The sequence below is a fragment of the Panicum virgatum genome, chromosome 9K (assembly GCF_016808335.1).
Source record: "Panicum virgatum strain AP13 chromosome 9K, P.virgatum_v5, whole genome shotgun sequence".
NCBI classification, from domain to species: Eukaryota; Viridiplantae; Streptophyta; class Magnoliopsida; order Poales; family Poaceae; genus Panicum; species Panicum virgatum.
The window spans coordinates 43,619,160-43,632,829 of record NC_053144.1 but is presented as its reverse complement, the minus strand read 5'-3'; the positions used below and the strand labels follow the sequence as shown (position 1 = coordinate 43,632,829).

General features: G+C 48.5%; 1 protein-coding gene across 1 annotated transcript; it reads left to right on the top strand.

The window, feature by feature from the left end:
- The first annotated feature begins 414 nt into the window (after nucleotides 1–414).
- On the top strand, nucleotides 415–12,668 carry LOC120648021 (protein ALWAYS EARLY 2-like). The gene is made up of 16 exons (XM_039924804.1): nucleotides 415–679; nucleotides 1,285–1,416; nucleotides 1,596–1,691; nucleotides 1,807–1,869; nucleotides 2,123–2,200; nucleotides 2,775–2,949; nucleotides 3,123–3,563; nucleotides 4,325–4,408; nucleotides 9,465–9,613; nucleotides 9,954–10,199; nucleotides 10,281–10,462; nucleotides 10,563–10,845; nucleotides 11,532–11,738; nucleotides 11,908–12,084; nucleotides 12,174–12,329; nucleotides 12,456–12,668. Exons 2-16 carry the CDS (start codon nucleotides 1,321–1,323, stop codon nucleotides 12,624–12,626), a joined length of 2,604 nt encoding a protein of 867 aa, XP_039780738.1. The 5' UTR covers nucleotides 415–679; nucleotides 1,285–1,320; the 3' UTR covers nucleotides 12,627–12,668.
- The last annotated feature ends 1,002 nt before the right edge of the window (nucleotides 12,669–13,670 follow it).

Genomic DNA, 13,670 nt, shown 5'->3' with positions numbered 1-13,670 from the left:
TAAATAGATGCAACCCTTTCGCCGGCGGACGAGGCTCCGCTGCAGTTGGCCACCGTGCAGTTGAGTCACTGCATGTGGGGCCTGCACGCGTGAGCCCCACGTGGCAGTGACCCAACTGCAGGGGAGGTAACTGCAGCGGATCCGGTTCCTTCGCCGGCCACACAGCCTACAGTGCCTGGCAACGGGAGCACGGCTGCAGTGGAGCCCAACACAAATTTGGCGAGCTCTTCGATATGGGCCATGAAGCCCAATCTACTTGTTCAGCCGAATACCTGGGCCTCGAAGCCCAACCTTTTTCCTTTTGGCCGCCGTGCTCCCTTTTTCTTTTTGGCTGCCCTTGCATGCCATATGGATTAATTATAATCTTATTATTTACCACAATTTTGTTTTGCCGCTGATCAATCGACAGCGGCCTCTCTCTATCTCCAAAAAACCCACACGCCTGCCTCCGGCACCGGCAGCAGCAATCCCTCGCTCCTGCCTCCTGCCACCCGCCGCCGAGCCCGGTCGATCAGCCGGTTCGCTCCCCAGAACAGTAGAACCCTCTTGCCTGCCCCGGTGGCGCCGCCGACTCCGCCGAGCATCGCAAGCCGCCGCGCCGCCGTGGCTTCTGGGAGAAAGCCGCCGCCGCCGCCGACTCGAATTCCAGTTCGACCCGCCGGCTCCGCTGACAGAGAAGGTAAAATCCCGGTTCCTGTTTCTCGTTTATTGTTAACATGGAGGTCGGCAGGTGGATAGCATTTGCTGTAGGATGTTGCTATTGTCTGTCCTCCTCCGAGAGAGAGATCGCTGTACTTATGTGGCGACGACGGGAGATGCAACTGAATAGCGTTATGCGCGGATTGATTCTCTGGGTAGGGGGAGGGGTTCGTTTCTTAGTTTAGCTTCTGGTTTTCCATTGCCATGGATGATCATGTATCATGGGTGTGCATCAGATCAGTCATATGGGCCATATTGATACTATACTACAGTGCTGTTGATCATTCTAACTATCGGTCATGAGTTGGAGACTCTGCATCTGTACCTAAACCAGAGCATCAGATAAGTATGATTATTGTATGGCTGCAGTCGGTACAAGATTCTGATCAATGTAACCAGTAAATAAATGGACTGCCAATCTTTTTTCTTCCTTAATTCGACCTTGACACAACGTCTTAACTAAGATTAAAGCAAGTATACGGAACTTCGAATTTTTGATGAAATTATGCTACTTGTAAGCGGCATTATTATGTATTCTCTGTTAACTTCTGCTTTGGATCCTGATCTTGCATTTGTCTATTGCAGCAGTACTTCTTGAGTCCACAGTCGAGGACAGTTTGGATGGATCCAGTGAAAGTTTGTCGAAAAATTAACAAGATCAGAATAAAAGGATATGAGGATCTACAGCAGCATAGGGATGTACCTAGTTCAGCCAAGGTATAAAATAAAAGCAAATATACATATATTTTTTTGGAAGTTCCATGAAGATTAACATTTGATAGGTTGTAGATGGTGGCCTGCAACTGTAGTACCATACGCTCTATAATGCTGTTTCACTCTGCGATAATGTGCCATTCAGCTGCTTTCTTCTTCAAAAAAATGTTTCCATTTTGTAGAAGAGGAAAATCTCAGATTTAGGTGCCACATGGACCAACGATGAGCTCATGTGCTTCTATAAAGCCTACCATCGACATGGAAAAGACTGGAAAAAGGTATGTGCTGTCCATTTCCCTTTGTTTTTCCTTATTTTTTAAGTATCTCTTGAGGCATAATTGTAAAGCTATTTGTTGACTGCGTACATGCTGTTTGGTGAATATGAATACACAGATCAGTGCAGCGGTTGGTCATAAATCACCAGACGTGGTAAAAGTTCTCTACGCTTTGCATCGGGTCAGTCTGTATTCTATCATTATTGTATCCATGTTCTTTTGCAAACTGTACCTTTTTCCTTTTTGCATGTACCACCATTTAATGGGTTCATCAAAACTAAAGACGATATTTTGATAATAGAAAGTAGATTATATCTGAACAGCTGTACGTATCTGGACTTGATGTTTTAATATGTGTTCATAATTTGTAGTTCAGCTTGGAGTCATGTTTGTAACCACAATTTATTGTACATTGACATATTTTATTTCGGCAGACTTTCTTATCTCTTCCAAAGCATCAAGCTACTTCCATGGGATTTATTGCATTAGTGGCTGGTCATCGCAATGTTTTGGTAAGCTCGAGTTAGGATTTACTTCTTGTAGACACTCGCATTACTCTTTACTTTTCTAGGTATGCTAAATTGTCTGCAATTTCCTCGTGTAAACATGCATACCATATGAAGTCACTGTGCAGAGTTTATTGTAATGAAGATGATCACTGTTGGAGTCCTGATTGTTCTGCTTCTTATGAGTCCAGTCATACTGCTGCGTATTAGTTTCACCACATTAAGTTAGCTTCATTAAATAAGTTAAGTATGCAATGATGAGCCTTTCCTAACTTTAAAAGTAACATTCATTCTGAAGTGGCTTGGGGTATTGCATCATAGTTTGTACTTCTTAGGCCTAGTGTAGTTATCCAAATGGAATACGAGGTTGCTTTTTGGTGACTGGAGGGACTAGTGATCTTGATGTGTACGCACGTAAAACTGGCTTCCTCTGAAGCCAACTTCCTTGACAGATCCATATTACACTATTTTGTTACTTTGGTTTAGATTTTTTTTGCTAATCTATTTACGCAAAATCTTAATGTATATAGATCACATTGACTCGAGAATTTTCATTTTCTTGTTATGCCTGAAATGGTAGGAATTACCCCCAAGTCATAGAGGAAATGGACAAACAATTAGAGCATCTGGGAAGGCAAAAAAACATGGAAAAGCTACTCAGCATAAAATACATGGAGTACCTCACCCTCATGACTCCTATGATGCATGGACAATTCCTGGATTTTCACCTTCCTTTAAGAAAAGATATTATGGAGGCAAGTATTTGTATGGAAAATTGTTCTTTTTTATATTTTCCTTACTGGTCTTTTAGGCTGTTTCTTGAGGGAAAATTGTCTAATAAGAAGGAAGACTTAGCTGAACAAAAAGTTGAGAAGCATTTTCATTGGAAAATTCTGTTGCCTAATTAGGTTTGAGTTTTTTTTTTCAGAACTGGCTAGGAACAGTCAAAGTCATTCTGTTGGGAATCGTACCCCTCGGATACCGGTTATAGTTCCTGCAGACAGGAATGCTAGTGATGACAGCACACCAGAACTTAAAAATGCAACCAGTTCAACAAAAACGAATAATGAGAAGATTGATAATGATAGCGCTAATTTTTCGATGAATGAATGCTCTCATGATGGAAGATCCGGAATCATGGAAGCAATCAAAGGTGTTGAATGCCAGTCTTTCTTGGAATCCAAAGGAACTGGAGGCACTGAGGCATGTCAGACTCCGCAACCTTTGAAAAAAAGAAGAATGAACAAAACTATGAACGGAGGCCGGACCAGTAAAGTTGGGCATGAAACCATGGTGGCGGTTAAAGAAGGGAATAAACCTATTGAATTACTCAAAGAACAGCATATGTTCAGTGAGTTTATTTCAGCAGGTAGTTTTCTGCAATGATCCTATTCCTTTCCACAATTATTGTTATAACAAATTTAAGTAATCCCTTACCTTACAGTTCCATTTTCTGTTTATGATACTTATATACTCTATTGTCATCATAGATAGTTCCATCAGAGTATAGTCTCTTTCCCTGATCAGACCATTTATCTGGGGCCTGAGCATTAAGGCAAAAAAAAATTAGTCTTATAGTTCATGCAAACAGTCCGAACGCCACTTTATGCTTATAGGTGCTTTTATCTAACAAGTATGCCCTTAGTATACCAATATTTCATTCAGGAATAGAACCATTGATGGACTTATGTGAGTACTAATAGCCTTTCTAATATGGACTTGTTGTTATGAAAAATGAACTGATTTATGTGACTACTTAATCCAAGATAAAGCAGAAAGTGTAATCCAGCCTACCATTGAATAAGAATGAAACTCGACCTCAAAAAAAGAAAAGGATGGAACTCTAGCACCAAGTCATTATAGAGCAATTAGGTAGTCAACAAAATACAACCTTAGAACACGTCCATTATGGAGACTTTATTCCTATATTAATCAGTTATTAAGTTCATTTCTTCTGCTACTTGATTGTTGTTCAGTGGATCTTCACCGTCATAGGACTCCTGCTCTATGAATCTATGATTGCTGAAAGGCTTTGATTACTTGTTTGTTTTACTTTTACCTGGTATTGGTACTGTTAAGATTGACAAGCAGTGTAAATATTTAACTACGGCTATTCTATTATGTTTGCAGATGATATGTTCATCTTAGACGTGCTCGAGAGTCTGGTGAATGCGCCTGATAAGATGTCAAAACTCAAGATCAATATTCCTTCAGGTTATCTTCCCTTGCAGCTCCTACTTCATTTTGTTTTTCACATTATATACTATCTCATTCATGTTACTCACTGCCTACGTAGGAGAGAATAATGAGATGTATTCCTCCAAACCCTAGGAGGGTGGGATATATAATTCCTATACATGGGCCTCTATACATGGTCTCACATATACACCAACACCCCCCGCAGTCTGAACTACCGGTGCAGCGGTGTTCAAGACTGGACAACAAGAAAGCCAACACCCCCCGCAGTCTGAACTACCGTCGCAGCGGTGTTCAAAACTGGACAAGAAGAAAGTACAAAGGGCAAATACCCCCCGCAGCCACAACTAGCCACCTGCTACGTTGAGGCTGGAGCGAAACTCCGAGAAGGTCGAGGAGGGTAGTCCCTTGGTGAAGATGTCGGCAAACTGGGAGGTGGTCGGGATATGGAGGAGTAACCGAACATCGTCGACGACGACCCTGTCGCGCACGAAGTGCAGATCGATCTCCACGTGCTTCGTCCGCTGATGCTGAACGGGGTTGGTGGAGAGGTACATGGCACCGACGTTGTCGCAGTAGACGAGCGTGCTCTTGGCGAGCGGGCTGTGGAGCTCCGCCAAGAGCCGTCGGAGCCAGGACGCCTCCGCCACGCCATTAGCGACAGCCCAGTACTCCGCCTCAGCACTGGAGCGGGAGACAACCGGCTGCCACTTGGACGACCAGGAGACAAGGTTGCCGCCCAGGAAGACGGCGTAGCCGGAAGTGGAGCGACGAGTGTCCGGGCAGCCAGCCCAGTCAGCGTCGGTGTAGACCACCAGCTCAAAGGTGGGAGAGCGGTGAAGAACCAAGCCGAATCCAACAGTGCCACGGAAGTAGCGGAGGAGACGCTTAAGTGCAGCAAGGTGGGACTCCCGGGAATCATGCATGTGAAGACAGACCTGCTGAATGGCATAGGTGAGATCTGGCCGGGTGAAGGTCAGGTACTGCAAGGCACCGGCAAGGCTCCGGTAGGCAGTAGGATCAGCCACGGGATCACCCAGATCAGCAGACAGTTTCGCCTGAGTATCGACAGGAGTGGAGCATGGCTTGCAATTAGTCATCCCAGCCCGCTCCAGAATGTCGAGTGCATACTGCCGCTGGTGAAGGAACAGGCCAGACGGTGTGAGTCTCAACAGTAACGCCCAAGAAGTGGTGGAGCTGACGAAGATCCTTCATAGCAAACTCTTGCTGCAGAGAGAAGATGACGTGCTCAAGCAACTGCTGACCCGAGGCGGTGAGCACAATATCATCCACATAGAGCAGCAGGTAGGCAGTCTCATTCTCTCGGCGGTAGATGAACAGAGAAGTGTCAGCATTGGCCTCGGTGAATCCCAAAGTCAGCAAGAAAATGGCGAACCGAGAGTACCAAGTCCGAGGAGCCTGCTTCAGACCATAGAGGGACTTGTTGAGCCGGCAGACCATATCCGGACGACTCGAGTCCACAAATCCCGCTGGCTGAGAGCAGTACACTGTCTCTGACAGAGTTCCGTGAAGAAAGGCATTCTTCACATCCAGCTGGTGCACAGGCTAGGAGAGAGAGTGCGAGCGAGAGGACCGTGCGAACAGTAGCAGGTTTCACCACTGGAGAGACCCGCGGCTCGCTCTCGATGGTGGAGTGAGTCGCGGCCTGAGACGCCATCCGCCGAGTCACCATGGGATGAATATGCCGAGGATCCCGATGGATGACTGGCGGGTAGTACACCGCCAGCTCGACTCGAGAGCGAGTCGGCGGAGGCGGTAGCTCCTGTCTAGGAGGCGGCAGCGAGGACTCCGGTGTAGGCGTCGCAGGAGCCTCCGGAGTCGTAGGCGGCACCGGTGTCGGCGCCGAACGACGCCGGTACACCTGCACCGGCTGAGCGTACCGCGGCGGCGCCGGTGTCGGCGCCGAACGACGCCAAACGACGCCGGTACACCTGCACCGGTTGAGCGTACCGCGCAGGTGCAGGGGAAGTCACCGGGGCCGCGCGTGGCGCAACAGGACACACCGGGTCCGCGCGTAGTGCAGCAAGAGACACCGGGGTCGCGCGTGGCGCGACCGCGGGCACCGGGGCCGCGCTTGGCGCAGCAGGGATCACCGGAAGTGGTGCCGGTGTGCTGGAAAACCTGCATGAAAAGGACAGATAGGTAACGGTGGCTGAACCACCGGGTCAGTCGGAAACAGGGACTCCAGCTCGGGGTCAGGAGAAGGTGTGGAGGTGGAGTAGGGAAAATCCGACTCGTTAAAGACGACGTGTCGGGAGATCAGGACGCGGCGAGAGGTGAGGTCAAAGCATCGGTACCCCTTGTGGTCAGGGGAGTAACCAAGAAACACACAACGAGTCGAGCGGGCCGCCAGCTTGTGAGGAGCAGTGGCGGAGGTGTTAGGGTAACACGCAATTCCGAAGACCCAAAGGTGGTCGTAGCGAGGAGAGGTACCGAAAAGAGCGTGGTGTGGAGTGGGAGCAGGAGAAGCAGTGGACGGAAGGCGGTTAAGCAAGTAGGTGGCGGTGTGGAGGCTCTCAGCCCAGAAGCGCGGGGGCAGAGAGGCCTGGATCAGAAGGGTGCGCACGACGTCGTTCGTCGTGCGAATCATCCGCTCAGCCTTGCCGTTCTGAGGAGAAGTATACGGACAAGACATACGCAGCTGAACACCCCGAGAGAGGAAGAAGGAACGGGAGGTGGAGTTATCGAACTCTCACCCGTTGTCACATTGGACGACCTTAATGGTGAGGCCGAACTGAGTGGACACCTAGGCAAAGAAGTGGAGGAGGGTGGGGAAGGTCTCAGACTTTGCGCGCAAAGGAAAAGTCCAAGAGTAATGTGAGAAATCATCGACCACGACCAGATAGTATCTATAGCCAGAAAGGCTAAGAACAGGAGAAGTCCACAGGTCACAGTGAACAAGATCAAAGGCATGTGTCGCATGCGAAGAAAAAGAAGAAAAAAAGGAGTCGAACATGACGACCAATCTGGCACGCATGGTAGAGGTGCTCAGTAGGAGCCCTAGTACCAGGAACATCGGTACTACGATTGAGCTGAGCCAGAACATCGCGGCCGGGGTGACCAAGACGGCGGTGCCAGGTGGTGAAAGAAGGCGTCGCGGCAATAGCGGCAGACGAAGAAGAAGGTGAAGGCGGAGCAGCGGAAGACGGGAGGCGAAGACTGTAAAGGGGCCCCGGGCTGTCACACCGGAGGAGCGGACGCCGGGAGGCCGAATCATTTACAGTGAGGCTAGAAGAGTCAAATTCGATGGAACAAAAATTGTCAGCTGTAAACTGATGAATAGAAAGAAGGTTATGAACCATCTAAGGAGCAACAAGGACATTGGGAAGACGAAAAGAATCAGGAGCAGAACCCACGGCGGTGACAGGAAGGCAAGACCCGTCACCAACCATGATGGAAGAAGGACAAGAGGGGTGTGGGGGTCGGACAGAAGAGAGGATACCGGCATCTGGGGTGATGTGGAAGGAGGCACCCGAGTCGGCGATCCACTCGGTGCTGACCGGCGGCGCCAGCCCCATGGCGCTGAAGGACTGCGCCAGTGCGGCCTGGTCCCACCCCCCAGGCCAGGTCAGCTGCTGGCCGGGCTGAGCGGGCGGGGTCCAGAACAGCGCGACCACGGGAGGCATACCGAACACAGGCCACGCGGGCGCGGGCGCGGGCACGCGCACGCGCGCCATGGCCAGCGCGGCCGTTGCGGGCGTAGGCAGGGGCGGCACAACAGAGGCAGCGGCCCGCGCGGGGTCCCTGGGTGCGACGGCCTGCGCGACGTGCGCGGCGGCGAGGGAGGCGGCGGCCCGCGCGCCCTGCGCGGCGGGCATGACGGCGGCCTGCGCGGCGTGCGCAGCAGGCGCGACGGCCTGTGCGGCGTGCCCGCGCGGCGTGCGCAGCGGGCGTGACGGCAGCCTGCGCGACGTGCGCTGCGGGCGCGGCGGCCTGCGCCCGCGCGGCCTGGACGAGCTTGGCCTTGAGGTGCGAGTTGGCGCCGCGCACCGCGGAGGCCGCGGCGTTGGGCGCCAGGGCCGGGGCCAGAGGAGGAAGGGCTGCGCCAGCCGCGTCCTCGTGGGCGGCAGCGGCAGTGGTTGCGCCGGCCGTGGCAGCAGCGAGGGGTGTCGGGCGCCAGGGCCGGGGACAGAGGAGGAAGGGCCGCGCCCGCGTGGGCAGCAGCGGGCCCGCGTGGGCAGCAGCGGCGCCTAGCAACGTGCGGGCACAGGGCACAGCAGCCGGCGGCGGAGCAGCAGGGCGCTGCGGCCAGGAGCCAGCAGGCCGTGGCCCAACTCCTGGCCTAGCAGGCCAATCGGAGGGGCAGAAGGAGCCAGCAGGCCGCGGCCCAGCTCCTGGTCAAGCAGGCCAATCGGAGGGGCAGAAGGAGCCAGCAGGCCGCGGCCCAGCTCCTGGCCTAGCAGGCCAATCGGAGGGGCAGGCGCGGCCCCAGCTCGCCCAAGGAGCGACTTCAGCAGTAGCGGCAAGGGCGGCCGCGGGATCCCAGGCGGCGGCGACGCGCGGGCCCTGCCATGCGCGCGGCGGCGGTGGCGGCACAACAGTAGCAGCGAGGGCGGATGCGGGATCCGCGCGGTGGCGCGTCCCAAGCCGCGGATCCGGCAGCGGCGCGACCCTGGCCGCGGGATCCCGCGGCGGCGCGTCCCAGGGAGCAGGCTGCGAGGTCCCGGGTGCCGCCACGCCGGCGGCCACGGCCCCCTGCTGCTCCAGGCGGCGGCAGCAGGAGCAGAGGAAGGGCCGGCGGCCCAGGCGGCGCGTGGAGCAGAGGAAGGGGCGGCGGCCCACGTGGCGCGCGGAGCTGAGGAATTGAGAGGAGGGAAGGGAGGAGGAGGCCACCGGTGGCGGCTGCTGGTGGCGGCAGGAGAGAGAGAGGAGAGAGGTGAGAGAGACCTAGGCTAATGATACCATGTAGGAGAGAATAATGAGATGTATTCCTCCAAACCCTAGAAGGGTGGGATATATAGTTCCTATACATGGACCTCTAGATGGACCTCTATACATGGGCTCACATATACACCAACACCTACACTTCTGTTTCTCTTTTGTACTGATCCAGGTGCACTTAGTGAAAGTGATTTTTTATTATCGGAGAGGAAAGATGAAGGACATTCTCCTTTTGATCTATCTAAACAAGGGAAGTCAGTTGACGAATGCAGTGCTTCCAAGACCAAGCAAAAGAAGCATACCGAGTTATTAAATGCAGTGGTAAAATTTTTGATACTGAGCTGTAAAATTTTTGCACTTCCACAATTCTTCTTCAATTAGATGTTATTTTGCATTTTTGATCTTTAGCTGTGTCTGTTGTGCTCTACTAAGTTCATAAAATCTTGAGTGATGTCCATTGGAAGTTTGGAACTGGGAAATCATTGCTTATTTATTACTGATCTGGCAATATATGCCTAGTGTCCGGTGCTTACATGCTTATCATTTGATTTAAAGCCATCTTAACTATTGGTTAATTTTGATGTGTTCTCCTTTGTTACAATGTTAATCTCTTTGGATATTGTTATGATAATTCTCATCTGCATTATCTTTCTTATGGCAGGTGCCTGCTGAAAAAATAAATGTTGTGCATGCTATTGATATCACTGAGGGTTCCTCAAATTCTGGCTCTGTAAGAGGAATAGGATATTTACCGGAATCAACTGCAAATATTTCCTGTGAAGTGTACCCCAATGTGCCAAGGGAAATAAACCCTGAAATAAGTATGTCAAGAAGAAGAAAAATGAAAAACACAATGCATAGCAAAAAAATGTATGTATCATGCAATGAAGGTTCAGATAATGTACAGGTACAGTGTATGCCATAATTCATCAATGTTGCAGATTGATATTTAGTCCTTGCATGGAGTTCTAAATCTGACTGTTTTCAGGCAAGAAAATTGCTGCATTGTTTGTCATCTAAATTGCTTCGCAGATGGTGTACATATGAGTGGTTCTACAGCGCAGTTGACTTTCCTTGGTTTATGGATAATGATTTTGCGAAGTACTTAAATCATCCATATTTGAGGCATATTTCAAGGTTGGCTAGATCTGAGTGGAGCATAGTACGAAGGTATTAGCTAGCTAACCTTGGAACAACATTTGTTCTTATATCCTCAGTTTTGTTATTTTTTATTGTTTGAGTCCTCCAGTGAAAGAACTTCCTCCTGCAGCTATCGTGGCAAGCCCCGGCGCTTTTCTGATAATTTTCTAGAGGTGGAAAGACAACAGCTTGAGGATTATCGCAATGCAGTTAGGGCATACTATGGTCAACTAAGTGGTGGTTCACTAGATTCTCTACCAGCAGACGTAGCTCAGCCATTTTCAATTGGCCAGGTGGTTATCGTCCGTCACCCATGTTCTAGGGAACTTTGTGATGGTAAAGTGATGGCGGTGGAACAGGATTGTTGCAAGGTCCAGTTTGATAACCCTGAACTTGGTGTTGATCTAGTAAAGGTACAATTCTGCTAGTTTCATTGTTTTCAGTAATCAACAATTTGCTTGTTACATTGTGCAAAAAAAAATGATAATTAATTATATTGTAAGCGCTCAATAATCAGTGTTCACAAGAGGCCATAATCACCTTTTTAATCCTTTATTAAACCGCACTTTTTTCTTTTTTTTTCCTTTTACTTTGTAAGCCCATTTCTGTAGAAATGCAGTGGCAAGCCTTTTGCCTTGTACATGCGCGGACCATGAGTGTCAGCTATTGTAGTTTTGTGTCCAGTTATGCTGTTGATAATGCGCAAGGATCCTGTTATTCCTTCCATCTAAGAAAACAGGACATATGTAGCAATACAAAGGAAAAACCAGATATTTGAAAGGAGTATATAGGGGATAGCACAATTATTTTGCTTTGGGAATGTGCCCAGTATTTAAGCCAGTTACAAAAATACACCATTTTATTTTTGAATGGAGTATATAACAATAGTTTGTATACAATTTGGTTTGTGATGATTTATCTACTTTTGGTCAGATGATTGACTCCATGGAAATGAAAATCATGACTTTGGATCATGTTTCTACTTTTGGCTTGCAAAACATACTTTAAATTTACAAATTTTTGCATCAATGTTGTTGAGAGTCTCAGTATGATGGTCTGATACATTAGGACGTGCATAACTGAATGCATTTATTTTCAGGACATTGATTGTATGCCTGCAAATTGGCTAGATAATCTTCCTGATAATGTCAGGAGCACATTGGATTCACATGATCTGCACAACATACTGGAGATGGAGCACGTTTCCGAGCTTACACCAAGTGGTAACAGAGATCATACCATTAATGAAGTTTCTATACCCGAATTGCCCATTACTCTGGACATTACATCAGATCAACAACTTGAGGTTCTATTCTGCCATACTTCATTTTCTTAGGTTAAAAGAAAACAGAGCTTGCGCAGGCTAAATTAACTTCGTATTTACATATAATACCGCTCCTTGTCTGTTCTGTAAAATGAATACACCTGATCTTGGCATCTCAGAGCCAAATCTTTACTGTTGTTTTTACTTGTAGGCTGAATACTCTGTAGATAGTGAAAGGACACAAAAAGAAAGTACTTCTGATGGGGTTGTACAATCTATAGATTTCCTAAACCATGATGATCATTATGATCAACTAGAGTCGTACTGTTCTGCATTCGTACAAAGCTTGCAATCACAAGCCAGGGAGATGGTAGACGAAGTCATGCAGGTTGGTCAATGACTTCCCTGAAATTACTGAATTCTGTATAATTAAATTTCTTGTAGTCTCACTCAACAATTGGTCATCATGTCGAACAGGCAACATCCGGAGGTAACGATTCTCAAGATGAAGAGGCAGGCAGAGGGAATCAAGCAACTACTTGTATAAGCCCAGATTTTGGGTCTGCTACTCGTGATGCCCAGCTTCCATCAAAACTGATTACGAACTGCACTGCCACTGTTCTTGCAGTCAAGGTAAAAATTTAAGAATCCCCACCCCCCAAGCATTTACACATTCATTGTCATTTGTCGACGAGAACCTAAACGTTACTATTATTTCCATCTGACTTAAATTCCTCGTGCAAATTCCGTTCCTTGCAGTGCCTTGCCGACTCGCGGCATCCACCTGCAAACATAGCAGGCATCCTGGAGCGTTTGTTGGCGATGCTACGCCCTAGTTGTTCAGAGAACCTCACGATTTACAGAGACATAGAGAAACATATCTCGCTCATAACGAGCCAGACAATTGCACTTGTACCCAGAACATTGTAACAGCGGCACTGCAACAGCCTGACTACCCTGCCTACGATGACCATTTGGGCCCACCAGTCAGAGGGCTACTTGCTCTGTCAGTTGAAAACCAAACAGGTATTGGCGTATTGCTGCTCACCGGTGGTGGTGGGGCTAGGTGTGCTCTAGTGCCCCCATGAATGAAGGAGGAAGAAAAAGAGAGAGAGAAGAGGAACAGTAAAGAGGAAGAAGAGGAGAAATGATGAGGTGCATGAACAGATTTTAGTTTCTCATATTCGTGGGGGATAGTTCATAGTTGACATCCATACTGAATTATATATGGTGTAAATGAAAATGAAAATGAAAATGCGGTACCCGGACAAGAAATGGAGCAGCAGTACTACACTCACTAGCGGAAGGGCTTCTGTGGTAAAGTCCATAGTTTTGATCATCAGCTCCAATAACATTTAGTTTGGGTACCCCCAATTTTCAGTTCCATCTAGTTTAGCCCCGGAGCCTGATCAAAGTGGATATCGTGGCTGGATTTTAATTTAACTAAGGAAAAAACATTAAATAAATAAGAGGGGAGATAATAACAAGCAGCTTCCAAAATTCAGAAAAAAAACATAAAGAGATATTAATCCCACAGAAATAACTAGAGCTCATGAAACAAGTTCTACAAGCTTCAAACAAAATCTACATGAAACAAGTGCTCCACTTTCTGTATAGCTACTCCGATTATTGTGGTTTCTAACCATGTAATGCAAATGGATGGAGGTAGAGTCGGCACAGCAGTCCAAGCTTCATACATCTTCATTGTCGAGTTTGGGTCCTGGGGAGGCTGTTCACTTCACCCTCGTCTTGAAGCTTTTTGTTTGTGGTGCGGTGTATGCTTGTCATGGCTCTCTACTAATGAGGTGAAGCCTGTGCTTCGCTTGTCTATACAGCTCTCCCTCACTTGATAATCTTCTAGGCCGTAGCTTCAGTTTGTTGGATGGAAGGGCTCCCTTGCATCTTATTAGCACGTCGTTGTACGTGTTTAAAACTTATGTCGGCATCATGCGGGTGGCCTTCTAATCCTCCATT

Coding starts and splice junctions, on each gene's coding strand:
- LOC120648021 (XM_039924804.1), top strand. CDS start 1,321: ATGGATCCAGTGAAAGTTTGTCGAAAAATTAACAAGATCAGAATAAAA. Junction 1,417..1,595: donor ATGTACCTAGTTCAGCCAAG/GTATAAAATAAA, acceptor TCCATTTTGTAG/AAGAGGAAAATCTCAGATTT. Junction 9,614..9,953: donor CCGAGTTATTAAATGCAGTG/GTAAAATTTTTG, acceptor TTCTTATGGCAG/GTGCCTGCTGAAAAAATAAA.